This window comes from Alligator sinensis, unplaced genomic scaffold, assembly GCF_000455745.1.
Source record: "Alligator sinensis unplaced genomic scaffold, ASM45574v1 scaffold221_1, whole genome shotgun sequence".
NCBI classification, from domain to species: Eukaryota; Metazoa; Chordata; order Crocodylia; family Alligatoridae; genus Alligator; species Alligator sinensis.
This window is the reverse complement of record NW_005841948.1, coordinates 2,481,691-2,506,219: the sequence shown is the minus strand read 5'-3', so window position 1 is coordinate 2,506,219 and position 24,529 is coordinate 2,481,691. Positions and strand designations below refer to the sequence as shown.

At 44.1% G+C, this 24,529-nt stretch overlaps 1 protein-coding gene across 3 annotated transcripts in view; it reads left to right on the top strand.

The window, feature by feature from the left end:
- The window catches only part of PIP4K2A (phosphatidylinositol-5-phosphate 4-kinase type 2 alpha), a 109,685-nt gene extending 87,330 nt beyond the window's left edge, over positions 1–22,355 (top strand). For 2 of the 3 annotated variants that reach the window (XM_006020167.3, XM_006020166.3), the window contains 4 exons: positions 6,353–6,466; positions 16,348–16,591; positions 17,703–17,806; positions 20,015–21,524. In XM_006020167.3, coding sequence (XP_006020229.1) covers positions 6,353–6,466; positions 16,348–16,591; positions 17,703–17,806; positions 20,015–20,095 — 543 coding nt within the window. In that variant the 3' untranslated portion in view covers positions 20,096–21,524. Of the gene's footprint in view, positions 1–6,352; positions 6,467–16,347; positions 16,592–17,702; positions 17,807–20,014; positions 21,525–21,993; positions 22,059–22,096 lie in introns of those variants that run through there. The other variant, XM_025199712.1, reaches the window with a different exon arrangement.
- Positions 22,356–24,529: the final 2,174 nt, after the last annotated feature.

The window sequence follows — 24,529 nt, the reverse complement described above, 5'->3', positions numbered from 1 at the left end:
GGCATCACAGTTTAAAAAGAGTGTGGAGAAGTTGGAGAGGGTCTAGAGGCAGGAAACAAAGATGACAAAGGACTTGGAAAGTCGTACGAGGAGAGACTGAAGGAGCTAGACCGGGGCGGGCAATTATTTCAGCTGGAGGGTCACTCATGAGTTTTGGCAAGCCATCGAGGGGCGCATGACAGGCAGCCAGGGGTAGATAAATATTAATTTTCTAAATTTTTTAGGGGCCCCACGGGCCGGATAGAATGGCCTGGTGGGCCGCATCCAGCCCGCGGGCTGCATTTTGCCCACCCCTGAACTAGATACATTCAGCTTGCAGAAAAGTTGCTTAAGAGGGGACATGGTGGTAGCCTTCACTTGAAAGGCTGCTGTAAAGAAAAGGGAGAACACCTTTTCTCTTGCTGCAGAGAGCAAGATGCAGATGCGGATTCTTGAGGTTGTTGCAAAGTAGGTTTAGATTGGATATCAGGAAAAACTTCTTCGCTGTTAAAATAGTGAGGCAGTGAACTCGATTGTCTAGGGAAGTTGTTCAATCTCAGTCATTAGAGATGTTCAAAAGCAGATTGGACAGGTATTGGTCAGGGATGATCTAACAATAACTATGACTGTGTTCTATTATGGGTACTCTCCATGCTTCTGGGCTTTGTTGTTTGCCACGTGGGGCCAGGAGGGAATTTTTTCCCCTCCTGCTGCTACCTGTATCACTGGTTAAAGGGTCTTCTCCATCTGCTCAGGGTCAGACGAATCACCATATTTGGGGTTGGGAAAAATTTTACCCCATGGTCAGATTGGTATGATCTGTGTGGGGTTTTTGCCTTCCTCTGTAGCGGGAGCATGGACCTTCACCTGGGATCTCTTGCGAGTGTATTAACAACCTTTAATAGAAGCCGAATGCTACCTGTGATGGTTCCCCTGTTTTATCTGTGGGAGGTTAGGGTGTTATATCTTGTGTTGTGTCCAGGTTAACGATAGTTTTGATAAGAAGTTAGATTATGATGGTTTCTATAGGATGGTTTGGATAGGGATGATCCTACCTCAGGCAGGGGTTGAACAAGATAGAATCATAGAAAATTGGGGTTGGAAGAGACCTCAGGAGGTCATCGAATCCAACCCCTGCTCAAAGTAGGACCATCCCCAACTAGATCATCCCAGCCAAGACTTGGTCTAGCAGGTCTTAAAAACTTTCAAGGATGGAGATTCCACAACCTATCTACTACTTCCCCCAGCTTCATGTCATCTGCAAACTTTTAAAGAGTTCACTCCATCCCATCTTCCAGGTCATTGCTGAAGATACTGAACAGAACCAGTCCCAGGACTGACCCCTTGGGCACTCCACTTGATACTGGCTGCCAACTAGACATCAAGCAATTGATGATTGAGCCCAATGATCCAATCAGTTTTCTATCCACCTTCCAGTCCATTCATCCAGTCCTTACTCCCTTAACTTGCTTGTGAGAATGTTGTGGGAGACGATACAAAAGCCTTGCTGAAGTCAAGGTATATCACGTCCACTGCCCTCCCCACAACCACAGAGCCAGTCATCTCGTCATAGAAGGTGATCAAGTTGGTCAAGCATGACTTGCCCTTGGTGAATGCATATTGACTGTTCCTAATGACCACCTTTTTTCTCCAAGTACTTAGAAATGGATTCCTTGAGGACCTCCTTCATCACTTTTCCAGGGACTGAGATGAGGCTGACCGGTTGGTCTGTAGTTCCCTGTATCCTCCTTCTTCTCTTCTTTAAAGATAGGCACTATATTTGCCCTTTGCCAGTCATCCAGGACCTCTCCTAATTGCCACGAGTTTTCTAAGATAACGGCCAGCAACTCTGCAATCACATCAGCCAACTACCTTAGCACCCTTGAGTGCAGTGTTTCTGGCCGCATGGACTTGTACACATTCAGCTTTTCTGAATAGTCTGTAACCTGTTCTTTTGCCACTGGTGGCTGTTCATCTCCTCCCCAAACTGTGCTACCAGTTGCAGTAGTCTGGGAGCTGACCTTGCCTGTGAAAACTGAGATAAAACTGAGTACTCTTATATGCCTCTGTAGTTATTTGTCCAAGTTTCCACTTCTTGTAAGCTTCCTTGTGTTTAGCTCATTAAAGAGGTCCCTGCTTATCCAAGATGGTCTTCTACCATATTTGCTAGTCTTCTTACACATCAGGATGGTTTGTTTCTGCATGATCAGTAAGGTTTCTATAAAATACAGCCAGCTTCCTGGACTCCTTTCCCCCTCAGACTGGGTTCCCAGGGGATCCTGCCCATGAGTTGTCTGAATGAGTCGAAGTCTGCTTTTCTGAAGTCCAGGTCCTTACTCTGCTGCTCTCTTTCCTTCCTTTCCTCAGGATCCCAATTTCAACCACCTCGTAGTTGCTGCTGCCCAAGTTGCCATCCACTACTGTGTTCCCCATCAATTCTTCCCTGTTTGTGAGCAGCAGGTCAAGAAGAGCACAGTCCTTATGACAATGGGATAGCTCACGTGACTGGATTACTAAATCTCTATTATTCCAGGACTCTGCAAGAACTTCCAATTCTTCCTGCTTGTTTCCCAGGCTCCGTGCATTCATGTACAGACACCTGAGGTAACTAGCCAATTGCCCTAATTTCTCAGGAAGAATGAGAAGGCCTCTCCTGCTTGCGCTTCCTCCAGATTACCCCGCGTGCCCACTTGCCTCAGGGCTTTGGTATCCATCCCCTGGCTAACATAGTTTTAAAGCCTTCCTCTCTATGTTAGTAAACCTGTGTGCAAAGCTGCTTTTCCCTTCCTCATCAGACGGATCCAGGCTCTTCCTAGCACTCCTTCTTGGAATAACATCTCATGATTGAAAAAGCCAAAGGTCTGCTGGTAACACCATCTGTGCAACCATGCATTGATTTGCAGGATACATCTGCCCAGGCCCTCCCCTTTTGACTAGAAGGATTAAAAACGCCACCTGGGCACCTGCCCCTTCACTTGTGCACCCAGAGCCCTGTAGTCATTTTTGATCTACTTAAGTTCACCCCTGGCAGTATCATTAATGCCCACAAGGATGAGCAGCATGGGGTAGTAGTCAGTAGGCTGGATGAATCTTGGTAATTCTTCTATGACATCTTGGATCTGGGATGCAGGCAAGCAGTAGACCTCCTGAGACAACAGGTCAGGCTGGCAGACGGATGCCCTCATCCCCTGCAGAAAGAAGTCTCCAACCACCACCACCCATCACTTCCTTTTGGTGGCAGTGGTCTCAATCCACCCCACTTTGGGTATGCCTGGTCTGGCTGCCTCCACCGATGGAACGTGCTCCTCCTCCTCTGTTGGTAAGGCTCCATATCTATTCTCCAGACAAACTGCTGTAGGTGGAAATAGAGACTTCCACTTGCTGCCAGAAGTTATAAGCTTCCACCGTCCTCTTCCATGTACTTCTCTGGCAGTTCTTCCTCCACAGTCCTAGAGATCTCCTCCAGCACTGAACTGATGAAGTCTTCATGGTGGAGGATCTTTGGAGCCTGGCATCTCCTCCTATGGCTCCCTTGCTTGCTCTCTGAGATGCTCCCACTGAAGTGCTTGCAAACTGCCCCTGTTCACTCACTTGCTCTAGATAGCTTTTGGAGGACTCTTCCAGCCCTACTTCTCCGATTCTATGATTTCATACTGCTTTTTCTCAGATATTCAGCAATTCCATTCAAGTCTCCTTCCTTCAGTTTCAAACATCCCGCTCATTAGATTCCATTCCCTGCTTTGGCAGCATCCCTCCATCACCAGTCCCTCCTCTCTGGAGTCAGCCTACAGTTATGTGATAATTTCCTAGGTTGAGAATAAGCTGTACAGCTGTTAATCCTAAATGTTTTATCTGTTCCTTCCTACTCTTTTTCCATCCCAAACCACTTATCTGAGATAGCCAGAAAGATCATTGATATATGCTGTCAGACTATAATAAACACCTCTTGTTTGCTTCTTAAATACCTTCATGAATCTGTCTCAGTGTTCTAGGTTAAACATCAGATCACTTCAGACAATTATAGGCTGTCTATATTACCAGAATCCAGTGAAGAATTGTTCGGTCGCAGCTGTCTTTTAATTTTATTTTTTTTAACTAAAATGGAAGACTCTTTCCAAGAGCAAAGTTATGGCATTTTTAACAAGCTAGAATGTAATGTATCCCAAATAATAATGTTTTTGGGATGTCAAGTTCAGATGTCAACTTTGGAAAAAAAGTTTGTGGGTGTTGGAAGTTGAGGGGGGTTCGTTTGGGGCCAACTTCATCTAAAGACTTAGGGTTTCTTGTGGCATTGCGGAAGAAGGTCATATTTCTAAGGAAGTGCAGCTAAAATATTCATCACAGGGTTTTTCAGCGACCAGCGGACTCCAGAAAATGAGTCTGTTGCTATTGTGGAATCAAAGCAGTCCATCTCTTTTGTTTGCAACCAAAGTTTGGAAGGCAAAACTAGTTTTTCAATATTAAGGGGGTGGATATGTAAAAACACTTGAGGGCAGTTTAAATATTTGCCTTGCCTACTATGGTATTGTCCTTTTGATTCTATGTTTTTGCACATTTGCAGGGTAGGGGAGATAAATCTCACATGTCACTTTTTCCACTTGGGTTTATGAAAGAAAACAACATAAAATGGTGCATTGGAAAGTGCAGTATTCAGTAGATTAATATTAGTTAATGTTTTTGAAGTGGCCCCTTATTTATTGAGCAGGTAGCCTGTACAATACCTATTTTAACATAGAGTGCTATGACATGCATGTTCTAGCATATTTTTCTTCGATCTAGTCAATCCACTTTATGTACAATCCACTGGGGTGTGCACAGCAGCAGGAGCCCCCCACAACCCTGGATAAGCCTTCTGGGCTCCAACTGTCCCACCATCCGACCCTGCCCCTTCCTGTGCCCCACTCCCTCCCTCACTGTGGGGCCCTCAATCTACCCACCCCATGCCACTTCCCCCTCCCCTCCCCCCTTCCCGCACAGACTTACCTGCTGGGGCAGGTGTGGAGTGCATGTGTGCGCGTATGCACGCATATGCTTGGCTCTCCCCAAATAATTTTTTTTCCTTCATCTATGGTTGCCACATGCTGAACAGGGAAAGGGGCTGCAGCCACTCACATGGAGTGTGGAGGAAGGGGAGTGATTGGTGGGGGTGGCTGCAGGGTAGAGTGACAGCTGGGAAATAAAAGGGGCTGCAAGGGAGTGTGTGTGTGTGTGTGTGTGTGTTTCTTGAAGGGCACAGCTATGGCTTTACATTAATTAACCTCAGTTCATGGGTGAGTTCATGACCAACCTAGTCCACATCTGAGCCAGCAGGGCCAGATAGCTACAGTATCTACGCAACATGACCACCACATTGTTTACCATACACATGCATAATATTTGAAAGTATACTGCATTCATTCTGTGTACCCCTTATGACCTTTTAAAGTACCCCTAGGGGTATGGGTACCCCCGGTTGATAACGACTGACGTATGTCATTTCAAACTGGGCACCCAAAATCAGTAGTTATTTTAAATATTCTTAGCAAAAAACATCTTGTTTGTGCAGTATGGTTTTCTTTCTTTCAGTTGCACCTCTTTCCTGTGGAAGAGTAACAGAAATACTTATCTGAATTTGTATTTCAATAGCTGGAATGTTTAAATAAGTATTTAAAAAGGCATCAGTCTACTTTGACATTTGCCATTCCTGGGTAACTTTAAGTAGCTTGTGATTACTCATCTATCTATGTTTTACTCTGTGGTAATAGACACTTGATACTGTTCAGAATGACTGCAAAGATGTAATCTGGCCCACCTTTCTCTATGATTTTGATGTGTGCAGTACAGAGAGTACCGTTAAAGAGACAGCATAAGTTTAGAATGGGCTGTATGTAGTACTGCATATTTCCATTGTGACCTGGTGGTGGTGGAGTAAGGATTATAAATGGAGCTTTATTGGTTGTCTGTCATCCTTGACAAATGGCAGCTTAAAAGAGGCACGCAGACTAGAAGGTAAATAAGAATGTTTGAGGAAACAAATTGAGTTAGATGATTTTTGTTTAAGTCAGTTAAATTTACTGAGAATGGGTTTTATAAGTAGCAAGCTACTTACAACTTTGATGAATCATGAAGGCAAATTATAGTTACAAGAAGGGGAATGATGCTGGTGTATTTGACTATAGAGAATGAAGTATTAGAAGTGCTAAGGCTTTCCATTGTTATAGCTCACTAGTGCCCTCTTTTGGTCAATAGTGGCACCTTGCATTTTGGGATTTGTGAATATTGGCCATGCAGTGATCTCATCACTATTTACTTGTGGGTACAGATTGAATGAAGAATTTTAGTGATTTGACCTCTGTATTCTATCTCTTACTCATTGGTTTTGGGTTTATTTTAGGCCAAAGAACTGCCGACATTCAAAGACAATGATTTTATTAATGATGGTCAAAAGATTCATATTGATGAAAACAACAAAAAGATGTTCCTTGAAAAGCTCAAAAAGGATGTTGAGGTAAGGCTGATCTGCTCAGTTCTGTATCACTTGCCACATTGTGCAGCAAATTACAATTACCCCAGTAAGTTGCAAGTGCAGCCGCTGTACAAGAGTATTGATAGCTCAAATCATGAACTAATGTTGAATGTATTGGGTAAAAACATTACTTCTTAAATAAAATGCAGTTTAACTTTAAGGAACTCCTTTTTGCTGCTTTGGCTGACTTGATAAGGATCCCTGGTGTCATGTCTGGTTGTCCAACATTGCCCTGTCTTGATATAATGGTAGTATGATAATGATGATGCTACCACTTACCACTTAATTCTTTACAAGCATTAAATAACATAATACTCCTGAAAGGGAGGTGATAATTGTTATTCAATATACAGCAAAATTGCAGCTTGCCCAAGTCCTTCTGTTATGTCAATAGCAAAGAATACAGGTCTTCTCATTCCTGTTCTTATTTCCTGTTAGTGTCATTCCTTCTATTAATATCAGTGTTGTTCTGCACCATCCTGTAGTAGTATGGGTATGTCATGTGCTTGCATACAACACTTCTACTCACTATTTTAATCCTGTGCTCATTTTACAGTAATAAAATATTGGGCATCATTAAGAAGGGAATTGAAAACAAAACAGAAAATATGGTGTCACTATACAAATCTGTGGTGTGCCCCATCTTCAGTACTGTGCACACAGGTCTGGTCTCCAAAACTCCAAAAAGCAAGTAATAGAATTAGAAAAGGTATAGAGAAGGACATCCAAGATGATTATGGGTATGGAGCAGCTGCTATATCAGGAGAAACTAAAATGGCTAGGACTCTTAAGTTTGGAAAGGAGAAAGCTGACGGGATATGATAGAGGTCTGTAAAATCATGACGGATGTTGGCAAAGTAAATAAAGAACTGCCATTCACCAAGTCCCAGAACACTAGAACTAGGGGGCACCCACTGAAAGTAGCAGAAGACAGTATTAAAAATAAGAGAGAGAGTACTTTTTTACATAGCATAGAGTTAACTTGTGGAGCTCATTGCCACAGGAGATTGTAGAGGTAGATAATATTGCTAGGTTCAAAAAGGGACTAGACCAGATATAGGCAAACACCGCTACATGTGCCAGAGCGTGGCCCACAAAGGCGTTTTCCTTGGCATGTGTGCCTCAGGGATGGGACTGAGGCTGTGCTGCCACAAAATTGGGCCCCTCCCAGCTCCACTGCCATCCATCCCTGGCACACCAACATCTTACAAGTCAAAGTTGTAGGTGTTTTTGGCACTACCCAAAAAAGAATGCTGACACCTGGACTAGAGAAATTAATGGATGATGGATCTATTAATAGTTATTAACTATTCCCATTTAGCAGAGACCCCTGGATTTCCTCCTTTTGCAAAGAGCTCTGCAGGCTGGCTGAGTTCTTGATGTGGGTGGCTTATGGCTGCAGATGAATTGGCTTGGGGGAAAATCGCTACATTTGCATTGGAAAGACAATTCCTTGCTGATTTTTGTGAGAACAGGTTTGTTGTCTGAGGGAGGGAAGTGAGAGAAGGGAATTGAATAGAGCGCTGGAGGGCAACACACCAGTGCCAGTGGAGGCAGGCAGCCTGCAAAAGGGGTGAGAAACCCCCCACCTGTTGAGAGGGGGAAGGGCAGGTCCTGAGCGACTCAGACAGCCAAGGTTGGGCTCAGGCTCACTCACCTGGAGTCTAAGGTAAGTGGGGCTTGGGGGTTGCGGGGCAGGGTTGGGGGAGAAGCTGGCTGAGGAGGTGTTGGAGAAAAACATGGAGTGACTGCCACATGTGAGCCCCCCACTGCTTACTGGTCGGCTGGCTGGGAGATGCACAGCCACCACCGCGGCCCACAGAGGGGCACCACTGCCCTCACCCCCAGCCCTGGTCCTGGGAGCGGGCATAGAGACACCCGCCTCTCAATCTGGCCCCTTCCCTTCCCCCCGCCCCACCCCATCCCTTCCCCCCCAAACCCACTTACCTGCTGGGATCTGTGTCTGTCTGTGCCTGTGGCTGGGGAGCTGTTGCGAGGGGAGTGAGGGGCACCAGCGAGGCTTTTGGGGTCTTTAATTTTTTCACGGATTTTGGATCTTTTATCAGAGAATTTACAATTTTTTTATCAGGGAAAACTAGGATTCCTGGTTATTAAACAGAGCAGCCAAGGGTGTATCCTCTGACACCTCCAAACCAATGATAGTGGATATCAAGTGCAAGGGGATGAATTATCCTAGATGTGCCCTTTACATATACCCTGTCTCTAAAGCATGCACTCCTGCCACTGTCAGGTAGATTACTGGACTAAACAGACCAGTGGTCTGACCCTGACTTAGTATGCCGCTACTTATGTTCTTAGATGTTTGTACTATACTCAACAGACAGTCGGTGTTCAATGTAAAAATATTGTTTTCATAGTTTCATAGCTCTTGGGGGCTGAAAGGGACTTTACAGATCATCAAGTCCAGCCCCCCTGCACTTGGGGAGGAAAGACCACTTGATGTGCTGTACGTAATATTAAAAACTGATTTGACTCAGAGTAAAACAATTTTATCATAGAAGCCTATTTAGTAAATAAAGCTAAGAGGTTTTAGTCACTGAAACAAGGAAATTGAATTCAGTTAGGAAATATTCATACAACTGGTTTTGATGCTATAGAAATAATCCCAGATTTTGCCAAAAAATGTTTCCACTAGCCGTGTAGCCCAGGAAAGGCTTAAAATAATTCTCCACCTTTTGAATAGAATTGATATCAACATGGCTATTTGGTTTAACAGGCCATCAGCTTCTTATATTGAAACATCATTATGCACAGACATAATTGACTGATCTTAGCACAGTCGTGAGATTTGCATTTGATGGTTTAGATGCTGCAAAGCACAGACTATTGTGTCTTAGTGGGATTTACAGAATGGTCTATTGCTTTAAGTAGGTTAATTTCTCATCAGTGGAATGAGTGGTGGATTATGAATATGTATGTGTTACATAAACACATGAATACGTTGTATAAAATATATTAAGCTAAAAGATTTGTTCTCCAGTTCTAGAAGCTTTAGGATGGGTGAAGTTTTGGGTTTATATGCCTGAGCCTTTCTCAAAGCATGTAACATTTTTACTGACTAAACCTTTTACAGTAATTTAGGGTGTAAAGAAGATTTTAAGAAATGCAATGAATACAGTAGATATTTTATCTCCAAAACACGGATTGTATGTTGTCTTCTGCTTATCGTCACTCACTGTGTTTTTAAATATGAGGGCAAATTTTATAATGCCAGTTTTATAATCCCATTCTGAGTGGCTTCCTTAGTACTGACAGTTGAAATGTATGCAGCAGCAGCATTTAACTTAGATGCAGATGCAGACCACTATGGTAAATAATTGCAGACCAAAATCTAGACTTTTTTTAATCAATTAACTGCTCAATCTGAACAAGAACAGAATGAGCTGACTTGCCCAAAGTATGAGTATCTTTTATCTAGTGCATAAACACTCAGTTTTAAGTATATATTAAACAAATGTAAAACACTTAAAAAATCATTATTTCATTACACAGTATTTATAGCTAAATGCACTCTAAACCAACTCTATTGCCACTGGTGTGTTGCCTTCCAGCGCTCTCTTCAGTTCCCTTCTCTCACTTCCCACCCTGTCAGATGACAAACCTGTCCTCACAAAAATCAGCAAGGAATTGTCTTTCCATTGCAAATGTGGTGATCTTTCCCCAAGCCAATTCATCTGCAGCCATAAGCCACCAACTTCAAGAACCATTTCTTCCTTGAGTTTCCTCAATGTTGTTCTTTACTGGCTGTTTTCAGCCATATCATTGGTAGATCTTCCCTCTGCCTTCCTTTAGTTAAGTTCTTCAAAGATCTGCTTGGGTACTCTCATTTCCCCCTCAACTACACCTGCCATCTGGCCAACATTGACCACTTCTGTGGAACCTCATCACTTCTGTATTAATAACACCTAAGTCTAGCTCTCCAACCCTTCTTCAGGCTCACTTCTTATTTGGTCCCTGCCATTAGGTCTTTCACTTCCTTAAGCTAAAAGTGGTTAAAACTACTCAGACAGGAATCTTTGGGTAAATCCAATATCTTTTATTAGATCAACTAAAATAGTTGGACATTTTTTTCTCTGCAAGCTTGCGGGTACAAACACCCTTCATCAGGCTGAGGAACTGTAAAACTACTCTTCGTTTTTCTTCTTAAACTCTTGCTCTGCTCCATCAACATTGGGAGGGCAAGAGTGTTGTGTTGTGTTGTGTTGTGTTGTATGTTATTCCCCAGCACTTGAGTTCTATTTGATTCCTCCTTTTCCTTCTCACCTTGCATACAGGATCTTGATAAATCTTATAATTTGTTCCTTTGCAACACTTCTGGAAGCAGCTCTTTCATCTCTCTCTCTGTCTCTCCTGTCAAAATCTAATTGCAAGCCATACTTCCCTTCCTCTTGGATGGCTATAGTCACCTTCACTGGCTTTCCAGATTACCACCCACAGCAAAAATTATCACCTCTTCGCTATCACTCTACTGGTGTCACCCCTACTTGCTCCATAGTTTTTCTACATAATCTTTATTCCTCTGCTTTGCTTTCAAACTACAGCACACCTCTGTCCTACTACTCCTTATCGTCATTCACTCTCTGCACTCCCTAGTTTCTGTTCATTTTCCTTGCCTTTTTGTTCCCTTTGTCTCCATCTCCCTCTCTGACCTTTGTGTCTGCTCCCCATTAGGGTTGTGAACAGTTAAATGTCTAACTGATAAGCCCAGTGATAACCAGTTATAGCTTACTGGTTATTGTTTAGCATGGGGTGGGGGGCAGTCCAGAAGGGAAGCGGGGGTGGGGGGAAGCCATGTGGTGCCCCAGCAGGAACCAGAAGGTGGCAGGGCAGGGGAGGGGAAAGAGAGGATTAACACCTATGGCTAGGCTTTGCAGACGCCAGTGCAGCCTCTTGCAGTCTCCCTGCCACCAGCAGCCCAGGCTCTGGGCAGGCCCCCTGCCCCCCGCCACAGAGCCTGGGTTGTTCAAGGCAGGCAATGGGGATGATACAAGTGACTGTACCAGGGTCCACAGAGGTTAGCTATTAGGTCAGAGGTGAGCAATTATTTGGACCCGAGGGCCACTTAGGGAGTTTTGATGAGCTGCTGCAGGCCTGGTCATAACCCCCACTCCCCTTCCTGTGTGCTCCCTCCCCCCGACAACAGCTCACCAAAACTCCCTAAGGGTTAGTATTGAAGGGCAGTGACAGCACAGAGCTGAGGCCCAGGGCACAGCCGCAATCCACTGCCCGCATGTCACCCTAAGTGGCTCTCCTCCACTCTGGCCCAGGAGCTGGAATGGAGCCACCGGCAGGCAGGGAGTGGCATCTGGGAATGGAGTGAGTGGGCACGACCACGATTATGGGGTTGACAGTGCAGGACTGGGGCCAGGGGGCAGAGCCTCAGTATGTTCCCCGCGCCTGTGACAGGCACCATGGGCAAACGTGTGCAGGGAATGTATTGTGGCGTGGCTCAGCCCCGGCCCCTGTCCCTATGTTATCACCATCCCGGGTCTCCATGGAGACTAGCTGGGACCCGTGTGTGCAGGGTGTGCAGCTGGGCAGACAGGATGAGGCCACGAGTGGGACGAGCAGGCACGGCTGGGACCAGGATCTTGGGCCGGTGACAGCATAGGGCCAGGGCCCAAAGCAGAGCCTGCATGTCCTAACCAGTGCCTGTCCCACTGACATGCAGGCAGTGGATCGCAGCTGTGCCCTGGGCCTCAGCCCTATGCTATCACTGCCCTTCAATACCAGCCCTAGCTCTGCCTGCCTGTCCTACTCCCTGCTAGCCTGCAACCCCATACCATCTGCCTTTCCATGTGAGCCCAGCCCCCAGCAGTGGGTGCAGGGCAGATGGGCTGGGGTGTACAGGCAGCAGAGCCAGGTCCAGAAGCTCCAGCAGCCAGAAGGAGCTGCCACTGGGACTGCCAGAAAGTGAGTCTAGCAGCTGCACCATCCCAGCCCTGCTGCATGCCCGAGGCAACGGGACTGACTGCATGCGCCACAGCCCAAGCTACCTCATGTTCCTGGGCTGGGCTAGGCAGGGCTCAGGGATCCACTGTAGGCTGGACAAGATCCCTTGGTACACCAGATCTGGCCCATGGGCCTTATTTTGCTCACCCTTATATTAGGAACAGGGCAGTGGCCATGAAGAAAGAATGATTCTAGTCATGTACTATAGCAAAATGTAGATCCAAAAGCAGTGGTGTATATCGATGGTGCTCAAACTTTTCTCTTTCCTCTTGCAGGCCACATAGACAGTGCCCTGTCTGCCCACAGGTCAGATATGGACAGGAGTCCCCATCTGGCACTCAGGGTGGGCATAGTGGGTTCCATTTGACTACAGGGAGGGGGATGGCAGGCATCCTGGCCCCAAACTGGCTCCTCAGAGGAAGTGGGGCAATCGCTTGGTCCTGTGGAGAAGCAGAGTGTGTCCCAGGCTCAACCCAGCCCCATGTGGGGGGAGAAGGGCCCTGGCTTGGCCTGGCCCTGTAGAGGGCTAGGGGGCATGGCTTGGCCCTGCAGGGGAAAGAAGGGAATGTGGCCTGATCCTCTGGAGGTAAGGGGGCGTAGTGGGCCATGTGGGGCCTGAGGTTTGGGAATATGGTGTGGCAGGGAGGGTAGCTATATTAATGGTCACTGCTCCTCCAATACCAAATTTCCTGACCCTGGGGCAGCCCCATGGGCTGGATGCCAAGGTTCCATGGGCTACATTTAGCTCATGGGCTCGAGGTTGAGCAACCCTGGTTTATGTTTTACATTTTAATGGATCCAGTATTTGAAACCATTTTCTCCCTCTCCTTTTCACTCTTCTTGAGCTCAGCTTGAAGTCCAGAGGGAAAAAAGAATTATGGTTGTGTGTCAGGCCTTAACAAACTAGTCTGTGAAACAAACACAGTAGATAACATGGTCATAATCAGGCTGCTGCACAGGAGGCAAAATGCCCAGCTAACACATGGAGCCTTACTCTTTACAAGAGAAAATAAGATTCTCTTAAAGATGTTCATCATTAGTAGACCAGGGTGGTAAAATATAGGTTACAACAGGAGGTACTCAACCTCTGAGCTGCTAGTGTGATTAGTAAAACTGAGATGAGTTCTGCTGATAGCCTCTCCAGCTGGATAATTGCATGTTTCCCCAAAAAGTAATCTCATATGTTTCTAAAGACTTGCAGTTCCAACAGGCTGAAGAGAAACTTGACACTCATGTAATTGTGAGTACTATGAGAGACTACAGCAGAACGTAGCATAGACCCTAGCACTGTGCCAGTTACCCCAACAGGACTCTGCTTGTGCTTCTTAAATATTAATCTGACTCCTGTGACTTGGACCTCTGTTGAACCTCTGGCGTTTATAAAATGTAGTGGGTTTGTATGAACAATTGCAAGTAGAACCATTGGAGGCCAAATTCACAAGTATACATGTACACACGTGCACATATGCAAGCATATGCGTGCATCCTCACCCATGTGCTTTCCCCCGATCCTTATAAAGATGATAAAAGTAGTGCATTTTCCACAGGCCTAGAGATAAGCATGGTGAGTTCTACATAGCAAAATAATAAAGTGCATTTAAAATGGATGCCATCAGCTACTTCAACTGTCTCATCACCAGGGATTCTGATTTTCCCTGATAAAAAATACCAAATTCTCTGCTAAAAAATCATATATTCTCTGCTAAAAAAACCCAAATCCATGATTAAAACTAAAGGCCCCTCCATAGCCCTGCTGGTGCCCCTTGCCCCCCACCCACAGACCCTGCTTCCCCAGCCCTGCCAGAGGGGGCTCCTAGCTGTCAGGGCTACGGACCCAGATCAGCAGCCCCCCGCCCGCACTCCCCCCCTTCTGCGACCTCGGGCAGGACAGCTCCCTGTTGCTGCATGCACTCCCAGGGGACAGGAAGACCCGTGCCACCCAGATCTGTACCGAGGGCAGGAGTAGGCTGAGGCTGCTGCCCAGCTAGATGAGACTTGGGGCCTGGGGCGGCAATGCGTGGCTGCAGTGCCCGAGTGGGAAGCAGGACAGGGCCGTGGGTGGCTCCTTCGGGGTAGGGGGAGAGGGGGAGGGTCAGTTCCCTGCTGCCACACACACTCTCCAGGGAGCAGGGGGGACCCGCGACCCCCAGATCTGTACATGGGGCAGGTGTAGGCTGTGGGCTCAGGCTCCTGCCCTGCTTCTGTTCCCCAGAGCCTGGCTGGTACGTCCTGGCACGGCAGGAAAGAGCAGAGCTAGCTGCCGGGGACCTCCTTGCCTCTGCTCGCCCCTGGCCCCCTCGGGCCCTAGCGACGTGCCTCCAGCACTTGCTGCTGCGGGTGAGGGAGCACATTGCTGCGTGTGGTGGGGAGGCAGCAGCCAGGCTGTGTGTGGCGAGGGCCACTGGAGCAGTGGTGGCATGGGGCATACTTGGCCACAGCTAAAGCTGGAGCTAGGATCGGCTGTGCGTGGCCGAGAGGAGCCTGGGGGGCGTGACCCGGTGCAGCTGGCAGCAGCGAAGCTGCCCCAGATCTCCTGGCCACTGCTTCTCCCCCCCCAACCGTTGCCCTGGCAACATGCCTGCAGTGCCTACCACTGATTTGAGGGGCACAGCCCTGCACTGCTGCCCTCACTGCAGCCCCGTGCACAAGAGGCACATCACCAGGGGAGTGGGGGAAGCAGCGGCAAGGAGGTCTCCGGCGGCTCCACTGCTACCTGCTGCACTGGGTTGTGCCCCGTGGGCACCAGAGGCCCCAGGGGAGGGAAGTAGGGTGGCAGGGAACAGCATTGAGGAGGGGGTCTGTTGTTCCCTGCTGCCCTGCTTCCCTCCCCTGTGACCTGGCGCGGCAGGTAGCAGAGGAGCCATGCAGAAAACCTCACTACCACTTCTTGCCACCCTGCTGCCCTGGCAATGCACCTCCTATGCACAGCAGCATGGGGCTGTGCCTTTCAGAGCAGTGACAGACAATGGAGGCACATCACCGGAGCAGCGGGGAGGCTGAGCAGTGGCAAGATCCCCGCATGGCACTGCTGTCCCCAGCTGCACCGGGTTGCATCTGCTAGGCTCCGGAGGCGGGAAGCAGGGAGCAGCAGAGCCCCTGTTCTCTGCTGGCCTGATTCCCTCCCCTGGGGCCTCCCCAGCCTTGTGGGCCTGTGCGGGGATCTCACCACTGCAGCATTCCCCACCCCACACTGTCCCAGCAACACACCTCCTGCACCTGCCCCTGCTTTGAGGGATGCAGCTGCCCTCACTGCAGCCCTGCGTGCAAGAGGTGCGTCTCCAGGGCAACACGGGGTAAGGAGATCTCCTGCAGCTCCGGTGCCCCTTGCCACGCCGGGTTGTGGGGGACAGATGTTTGCAGCTGTTCCCTGCAGCCCCTTAGCCCCCACTTACCACCCAGCTTCCCCCTCAGCCTTGCCCTGCAACCCCCCAGCCCCCATTTACCACCACACAGGCTCCAGGAGCAAAGAGTAAGCCTGAAGCAAGCCCTGGGAGAGTGAGCGCCTCAGGCCCTGCCCTTCTCCCTCCCCCTCCAGGCTGGACTGGGGGTTTCCTGCCCCTTTTGCAAACAGTTCTTGCAGGCTGGAACTCTGCTCTTTGCAAAAGCGGGAAATCTATGGGTTTCTCTGCTAAAAGGGGAAATCAGTGGTTTTCTCCGTTTTTCTGTGGGAAACGGAAAATCCGGATTCCTGCTCATCACGCACCTTGGGTTGTCTTCTCTGTACATTAGTCCTAAAGATTTTTTTCAAACTATCTTAAACCATCATCCCACCCACCCCCTTATGGAGTTTCTGTTTTCTTAACAGACATTCATCTTTTATTTTCCCATATTCATAGGCAGATTTTAAACTTTTCAGTGACATTGTCATCTTGCTTTTTCTTGCCCTCTAGTTTCTTGCCCAGTTAAAACTCATGGACTACAGCTTGCTGGTTGGAATTCATGATGTTGAGAGAGCTGAACAGGAAGAAGTAGAGTGTGAGGAGAATGATGGAGAAGATGAAGGGGAAAGTGATGGAGCCCACCCAATTGGAACACCTCCAGACAGTCCAGGAAACACACTGAACAGCTCTCCGCCTTTGCCTCCAGGAGAATTTGATCCAAACATTGATGTTTATGGAATAAAAGCCCACGAAAGTGAGTAGTATTGCTATAAATATTTTTTATGTATAAGATGTTTTGATTTTTTTTGTATCAAAATCTCAAAGCTCGTATAATTACAAAAAGGTAAAGTTGTATTGAAGAATATAATTTATGCTGTAAAAAAGGAAATAAGTTGATTTTTGGTGCAGCAGGAAAAAAGTTGAAGAGACCTCTAATGCTCTGCTTTGATAATGAATAATGTATTTCTTGGATATTGTGATAAGAACAGAGTAAAACAGTTCTCCTATAGCACAAGCAGCTAATGTACTTGCTGATCTACTTACACTACATCATGCTGTATAGAGGTACAATGATTTTTAGTCAGACTTCATGAAAAATAGTTTTTCATTTTGGGAAATCTGTTTACTGCACATAACTGCTCTTTACCCTGGCAGATAAGCCAATACTATTAGCAGTCATCCAGCAAAATGAACAAATTGCTGTCTTAACAGGTATACAAAAAATCACTACTTTTAAAAATACATATAGACTTGGAGCTCAGTTCTGTATTCCACATAAAATGTTGCATAGAAGGCTTCCGCAGAAGAAGCATGGAACTGGGCTATTAAGTCAATACATAAAACTGAGAAGGACTATTTTGTTTCCTTTGGCTTGTTTAGGGAGAGATAATGTATCTGTTTTCTATTTAAGGCTCTGCTTTATGTATTTATTTATTTATATATATATATATATGTTCATTGATAAATCAGATTGTCTTCTCCTTAAATGAATAGTAGGTCTTGCTGGTTAACACAGAAGTATGGCCTCTATGCACTTGGCCAGTGTTCCATAATTATACTTCTCTCAATCATGGAGTAACTGGAAGTGCATGTTTAACTCAAATCAGCAATCATATTTTGATATCTGTCTGGTAGTGTTCTACTTTGAACTGTTTTCCACTTTCTTTCATAAAATATGAGTGCAGCTAATCTTTAAATAAAAAGGGCCTAAGTCTGCACTTCTTCCATGCCTAAAACTTTGGCTGAAGATCCCTTCTCTTAAGCTGACAATTGTCTTTTACAGTCTCTTGTACCAAATACAGAAATGTTGATTTATAAAACACTGATTAACATTTTTTTGCTGCCATGTGTTCACTATATTGCAGGTGCACCTAGGAAGGAAGTATACTTTATGGCTATTATTGACATTCTTACTCATTATGATGCAAAAAAGAAAGCAGCTCATGCAGCAAAAACTGTTAAGCATGGCGTAAGTATGTGTTTTGCTTCCTCTAGTTCCACTGCTGTTTCTGAATGCTTGTTATATAATGGCCCAATATAACATTTTAGACTTATGGAAGAGCACAATATAGATAATGTTTGTTTTTCAATTATGCTAATTAAACATATAAATATTTTACAAACTACAGTACTGTCATATGTATTTAATATTAGAGTAAAAGTGCCTTCTTAGCTCATCTGTAGTGTTCTTTACAGGTGAACACTATTATAGATACCAGAGTACTTTTATTTCCTTTCCAGGTATTGTATTTCTAAGACATTTTGAGGTGTATAGCACTACACACCCGGATACATTCATTTCATAGTGTGACATTTGTTTATCACAGTTTGTTGGTCCCTTAGAGGACATTCTAGTGTACAACCAAAAATAAAAACCATTTCTGACTGACATTGGGGCATCAAATTCTCTTTAAAAAAATAAAATCCACAATTCCAAATGCTGATAAACTTAGTATAGTGTACTGATTTTTTTTCCAAATAGCTAACACTTAAAACTTTGTAACCAAGTTAAAGAAAAAGTCTGTCAGACCTGAATAACCTACTATTACTGCAAATGATCCATAGCATGAGGCAACGTTTGTTTGCCAAGAATGGAAGAAAAACCAACCTCACACCTTGATTATGTGAATGGTTTGAGCAAATGTTTTTGGCCAGAAGGAATTCATTTATCTCTCTCTAAAATGGCTAAATACAAAGAGGATCTCTACTGGGTCCTGCAAATAAATCTATATAGTACGTGCTTATGCTCATATCCTGGCTCTATGAAAGTCCATCATGGATTTCATTTCAGAAAAGCTGGGGCCTAATGACTGTTTCACTTTCTGGACCAACCTGCTGAGAGCTTATACTATAAAGTATAATATGACTTGCTTTGTACGGCTTCTTTAAAAAAAAATTACTATTTGAAAAACATGAAAAACCTAAAAGGTACTGCCTAGTAAGCATTTTGAGAACCTTCATCAAAGACAGCTTTTTACATGTTAGTTGTTGTTGCAGATACAGAAACAGGACTGTGGCTATCTTATGCTGTTAACTGTAGGAACAACAGAGTCAAGATAAAAATAGGAAAGTCTCTCCATGAGATAAGGAATTTTTCCTTCTGTCATTATTGTGGGTCACCATTCAAATACATGAATAACTTTAAACAACTTTACTCATCTGGGCTCATTCAGGTTAAGTTGCTTACATGTACAGGATCAGGCCCTTATTTTTCTTTTAACAAAATAAATTTGTATTACTTCACTGTTCCAAGTTGCTTTACAATTCTCAACAATAAATCCTATTTATGAATTTGGAAAGGTATCATTTTTGCCATACACTACCAAGACAGCTGAAAGTGGAGGCAGCCCTTCTACAGTCATTAGCTGGCAATTACTAATGGACTTTAAATGTAGTCAGCATGTAAATCACACCTCTGCCTGAAATATTTTTTATCTACTATTGTTATTAGCAACAGCTAACATTACTACAGCTAGAAGAGATTAGAAAATGTATTTGCAGTTTACTTTGTTCATTTGACAGCACTTAATGCATAATCAGTTTCACTGCTTGTACGCTGATCCACCTCTCGCTGAACTCAATGGGAGGTTTTCCACTGATTGCCACAAGTTTTCCCATGTGTAAAATAAAGCTAACACTATCCACATGTGTGCAGAGGGGCTTTTAAAAAGGGCTTCTGCTGAAAAACAGTAGTGAAATTCTGAGTCTGTTGGTCAGCTGGTATTTCAGTGGGCCCAGGATGTAAATATATGCATATGTGAGAAAGTGTTACTGTTATCAAGCTGATTTTGTCTTTTAAAGATAAAGTGGCCATTCAGAGAGCTTTATATATGTTAAACAAACAGAAATCCATGTCCTAACCCATGGCCATCTCTTATGTGAAGGACACTTGAAAGAAACCTGCAGTGTGAAATAATTATATGCTGGGAAATGGAAGGCATTTTAAGGTACGATAAAATATTCTCCAAAAATGGAATGACTGATCTTGCAATTATGCCAGTAGTAGCTATAGTCACTCCCAACACAAACTCCCATTGACATCAGCAGGGGTACCTATATGTGTCCACCTAACTTTGTGAAGTATCAGTAAGGAATTTGTAAGCAACTATTTACACACGCAAACACTAAAAATAACACTGCTTTCACCCTCCCCCTTATTTTTTAATTCTCTGTCTAGGCTGGTGCAGAGATTTCAACAGTTAACCCCGAACAGTATTCAAAGCGCTTCTTGGACTTTATTGCCAACATCTTGACGTAACCTATCACATTAAATAAGACAGACACAAGACCTGGGGACAGCAGCAGTGGCTACAAGAATAAGGGGGGGAAAAGGAACTCAGAGAAGTGTTCATCTTGCAGAAAGCAACCCCATTGTTTACATCTGCTGGCAAAGATGACCGCTACAGGGTGGAATATTTGCTTTAACAGCTGCCTGATATTCCCAGCATAGTTCTAGCTATTTCTGACTTTTTGTGTGTGCAAAAAAAATAAAAATATTAATTAATTAATTAATTAAATAGCTCAGCTTTACTCAGAGTGCACTGCGAAGGCAACATTCTGATGCTACTAGCTGACTTGGAATGAATGAGCAAAGAGGTGTGGGGTGGGGGTGGGGGAGGAGTAAATGCATGTTAAATTTACAATATTGGTATCAAATTGTAAACTGTGGATCAGTTTATTTTTTGAACTGAAAGGATGCAAGACAGTATTCATGATGATGATGATGATAATAATTATAGAAACCTTACTGAGAATGTGTTACACTTATACCCTGCACGCTGGCACTCCTTAAAAAATAGCTGCAACGTTAAGCTCTTGGTGCCGGAAGCTTTTCCTGTTAGCTCCCTAGCTCTATTGCTGCTTTTTTATTTTCTTTGCATCAGCACATTGCATCAGGAAATCCAGACTCCGAAGCGTCAAAGAGCTAATGTCTCTTGTCTTACAAGGAGCTAATGCCATATTCATGCTGTGTATGTTTTTGCTACAGCGAATTAATGTCGAGGGAAAACCCTGCTTATTTCACTTTTATTACCTGAAGTTTTTTCATTGTTTTATATTCTTGCAATATAGGAACTAATCATGTTACAAGGGGGAAAAAGCTTATTGGAAGAAGTGCATAGTTTTGGGCAATAGTAGCTACATTTTTCAGCACAGGAAAGTGCACGCAATGATAGAAATCTCTACCCTCCTGTAATTTAATGATAATCTGAAGTTTAAATGCTTATGTTGTACTTTTTAAACAGTGGTATTTTATTATAAATTATCCCTCTAAAAATCAACCCTGAATTTTACTGTTTACATTATTATTAGGAAAACAGGGATACTTTTGAATTTCAGAGTTTGTGTACAGTATGTGATTTTTGAAGTTTACATGTAAAGTTTATTTTGCAGTACAGATGAGGTAATCTGTCATCTTTCAAGGTGTAACATGCAGTAGTGTACTAAAGTGAACGTCTCATTCACCTCCATGGTAGAATCTCTTTTACAATAAATGGAGAAAAATTGTTTGAGGTTTTTCAGATGTTCTTTTTATCATCTTAAATTACTTGTTTTACTGTTTACCTAATTTGATTGTATGATACATTGCCTAAAGCTGTGTTGATCATGTTTATTTTAACCTGTTAACAATTTAAACAAATATATTGTATTTACATTCTTTTTTCCTGTATCTTCCTGAACAGTTCCAAGCTTAAAAGAGACTAAATTAGAAATGCTTAAAGTTTATTACCTACTTATACACTGTGCTAAAGCTGTGCCTTTAAAAGTCTTTGTTGAAACAGTTAGATTTTGTAGGCAATTTAAAAACAAAATCACACCTTCCCACCATAATTTATAACTTAAACCCAGGAGTGCCAGGATGCCTTCTCCAATAACTTAATGTCAGTGCTATTAAGACTGCAACTGTGCATAATGTATGTAGTGCTTACTTCAGAGAAATCTATTTAAATAGCTGCAAATCATGATATCTTCAGCAGCCAGTGGCAATACCTCCTTTATTGCTGTATACAATTTTTTCCCTTATGGTTTTATCATCTTTGACTTGGTAATGTTAGCAGTACTGTAATGTATGTGTACAATTTGTATTTGTATGTATTTAAATAAGTTGATACTGTGGCTTGATTTTTTTTTTTTTTTTTGTCTCCCACTCTACCCCAGCCTCCCAGGTTAACTCTGGTATCACACACGTTTGTTTTTTGAGGTATGCAGTGGCTTCTAAAGGTACGTTTGTTTTTTGAGGTATGCAGTGGCTTCTCATGGGATGAGACTGCAGAGAGACCCTGAAGTAAAAAGGAGATACACATACATTGTTCAAGCAAATATTTAATTGTGGCCAATTAGCATATGCTTTTTAGAAGCTTACAACAAAGCTTTCTTTTTGTCTGTAACAGTCTTTGTCACTCATTCTTGTTGATAAACATTATTTGGACAGGTGAGGAAGACTCACATTGTATATCTTAGTGCTTAGACTACACTCCAGACATGAGCAAGGCTTTATAAAATAAAGCACTTTGATGACTTACTAGGTAAATCCTTTGTTCCTGTGTTGCGACTGTGCTTTTGATCACTTGCGAATGAATTTTGGATACAATGAACGTGTAACCTATATCTCAAAGAAACAAATAAGAACTAAAGATTCTTCATTATTCTGCAGCCTTTCTCTCCCCCCACCCACATTTGCCCTAAGTGGTTTGAAAGGTTTTTTTGCCTTTGCCTCTTCATGCTTACATGTAATTTTGGAGGTAACCGAACGTGCGCTCTGACAGCAAATATGAAGATTTGTTGGTAGCGATTCTGTGCAGTAACATTAAGGTTTAATACAAAATTGAAACTTACTCTGCAGCATCTTATTTGCAAGGGGATTGACAGAAGAACTTTCATAAATAATATAACACCTCAGCCAAACCCATTATTAAAAAGTACTCAGAAGTAGGTTAGAATAATTCTGGCAGTTATAGACAAAAAACCTTTTGTATTCTGCCATTACAAGGCTTTGATTGTCAGGGCTTTCAACACATGATGTTGTCTGTGCTGTGTGCTTGTTTCACTCACAATACTATAGGGGCTACAATGCCAGGGTGGCACCAAAAGGCAGAGCAAAGGCCTAATTCACAATGTCCTTTCTTTGATTTTGAGTGAGTCCTACTGCTGCTTTAATGTATTTTGCTCTGTTAATTTCCTTCTTTTTGATTTTTTTTTAGAATGGTAACAAGATAGTGTTATGAATTTTTTGCTTAAAGAATCTACATGATAAATGGTATTACAATGTATGTTTTTCTCGTGAAGAACAACTCTTGTAACATCATTCTGTTAAGTGGTGTGTGGGGGAATCAGCTCCTTAGTTATCTAACTAACCCATAAGCAAACTGTCCAATTACAGGTGCTGCTGTATCCCTAGTATGGCTCTCCCCATGCCTTTTCCACAGGTACCTGTACAACTGTCTGTTTTTTCAGTATGGAGTTGGTGCTAGAAGATGTGCAGCACAGGGTAAATTGAGACTAGAGGTGGAACATGGTGAGTAAGCACCCCTGGCCAGTTCTGATAGTATGTCTTCTCCTAACTTGTGATATTCCTTTTTTCAGTAAGCCACCAGGCTGTGGCCTGGCTCTGTATTATGGATATATACCTACTTACCAGTATTAAGAGATGTGAAAGTATAATTTCTCTGGCAACACAAGTTTGAACACAAGTTTTCAAAGGCAAAAGCAACTTGTACAATGCTAGCAGCCAAAGCCTAGTAGGTACTGATGTCCAAACACAGAACAGAGTCCTTGCCTGAAGGAAGTTACAGTCTAAAAGCCTATGCTGGCTACCATGTGCCAGCAGGCTGTTTAATGAAATATTCAGCAAGCAAAGGCTTGCTCACTGTTTCTAACTTTTTAGTGGTGCTATACATTCTTACTCCAAGCTTCTGGAACTAGCTCCAGCTGGATTTTCCAATCAGTATTCTGTGTTAGGATCCTTTAGTGGAAGTGTGTTCCTCTTTGATTCAGTGAAATTACTCCAGTAGCCCATTAGAACAGTATTCTATTTTAATTATCATTTCAGTCTTCCTTCTGGACCCACCTGTCTGCAGTTCTCCTCAAGGCTTTTAAGACTTTTAGTTTGCAGGGCCCCTGGCATGGCTCTACGAGCGATCGTGGTGCTTGGGCCAGGTGCCAGACGATTGGAAGGTAGCTAATGTGGTCCCCATCTTCAAGAAAGGGAAAAGGGAGGCCCCGGGCAACTATAGGCCTGTCAGTCTTACCTCAATCCTGGGGAAACTCTTTGAGAAGATCATCAAGGAGCACATTTGTGATGGGCTGGCATCAGAAATGATGCTCAGGGGCAATCAGCATGGATTTATTAGGGGGAGATCATGTCAGACCAACCTGATCGCCTTTTATGATCAGGTCACAAAGGCCATGGACGCAGGTGTCGCGGTGGATGCAGTCTTTCTGGACTTCAGCAAGGCCTTTGACACCGTCTCTCACCCCATCCTAATTAATAAACTAGGCGACTGTGGCATAGATGCCTACACGGTCAGATGGATTGCAGATTGGCTGAAGGGGCACACTCAGAGGGTGGTGGTGGATGGATCATACTCGACTTGGGGGGAGGTGGGTAGTGGAGTCCCCCAGGGCTCGATCCTGGGGCCTGCGCTGTTCAATGTCTTCATCAGCGATCTTGATGTTGGGGTGGAAAGCAACCTGT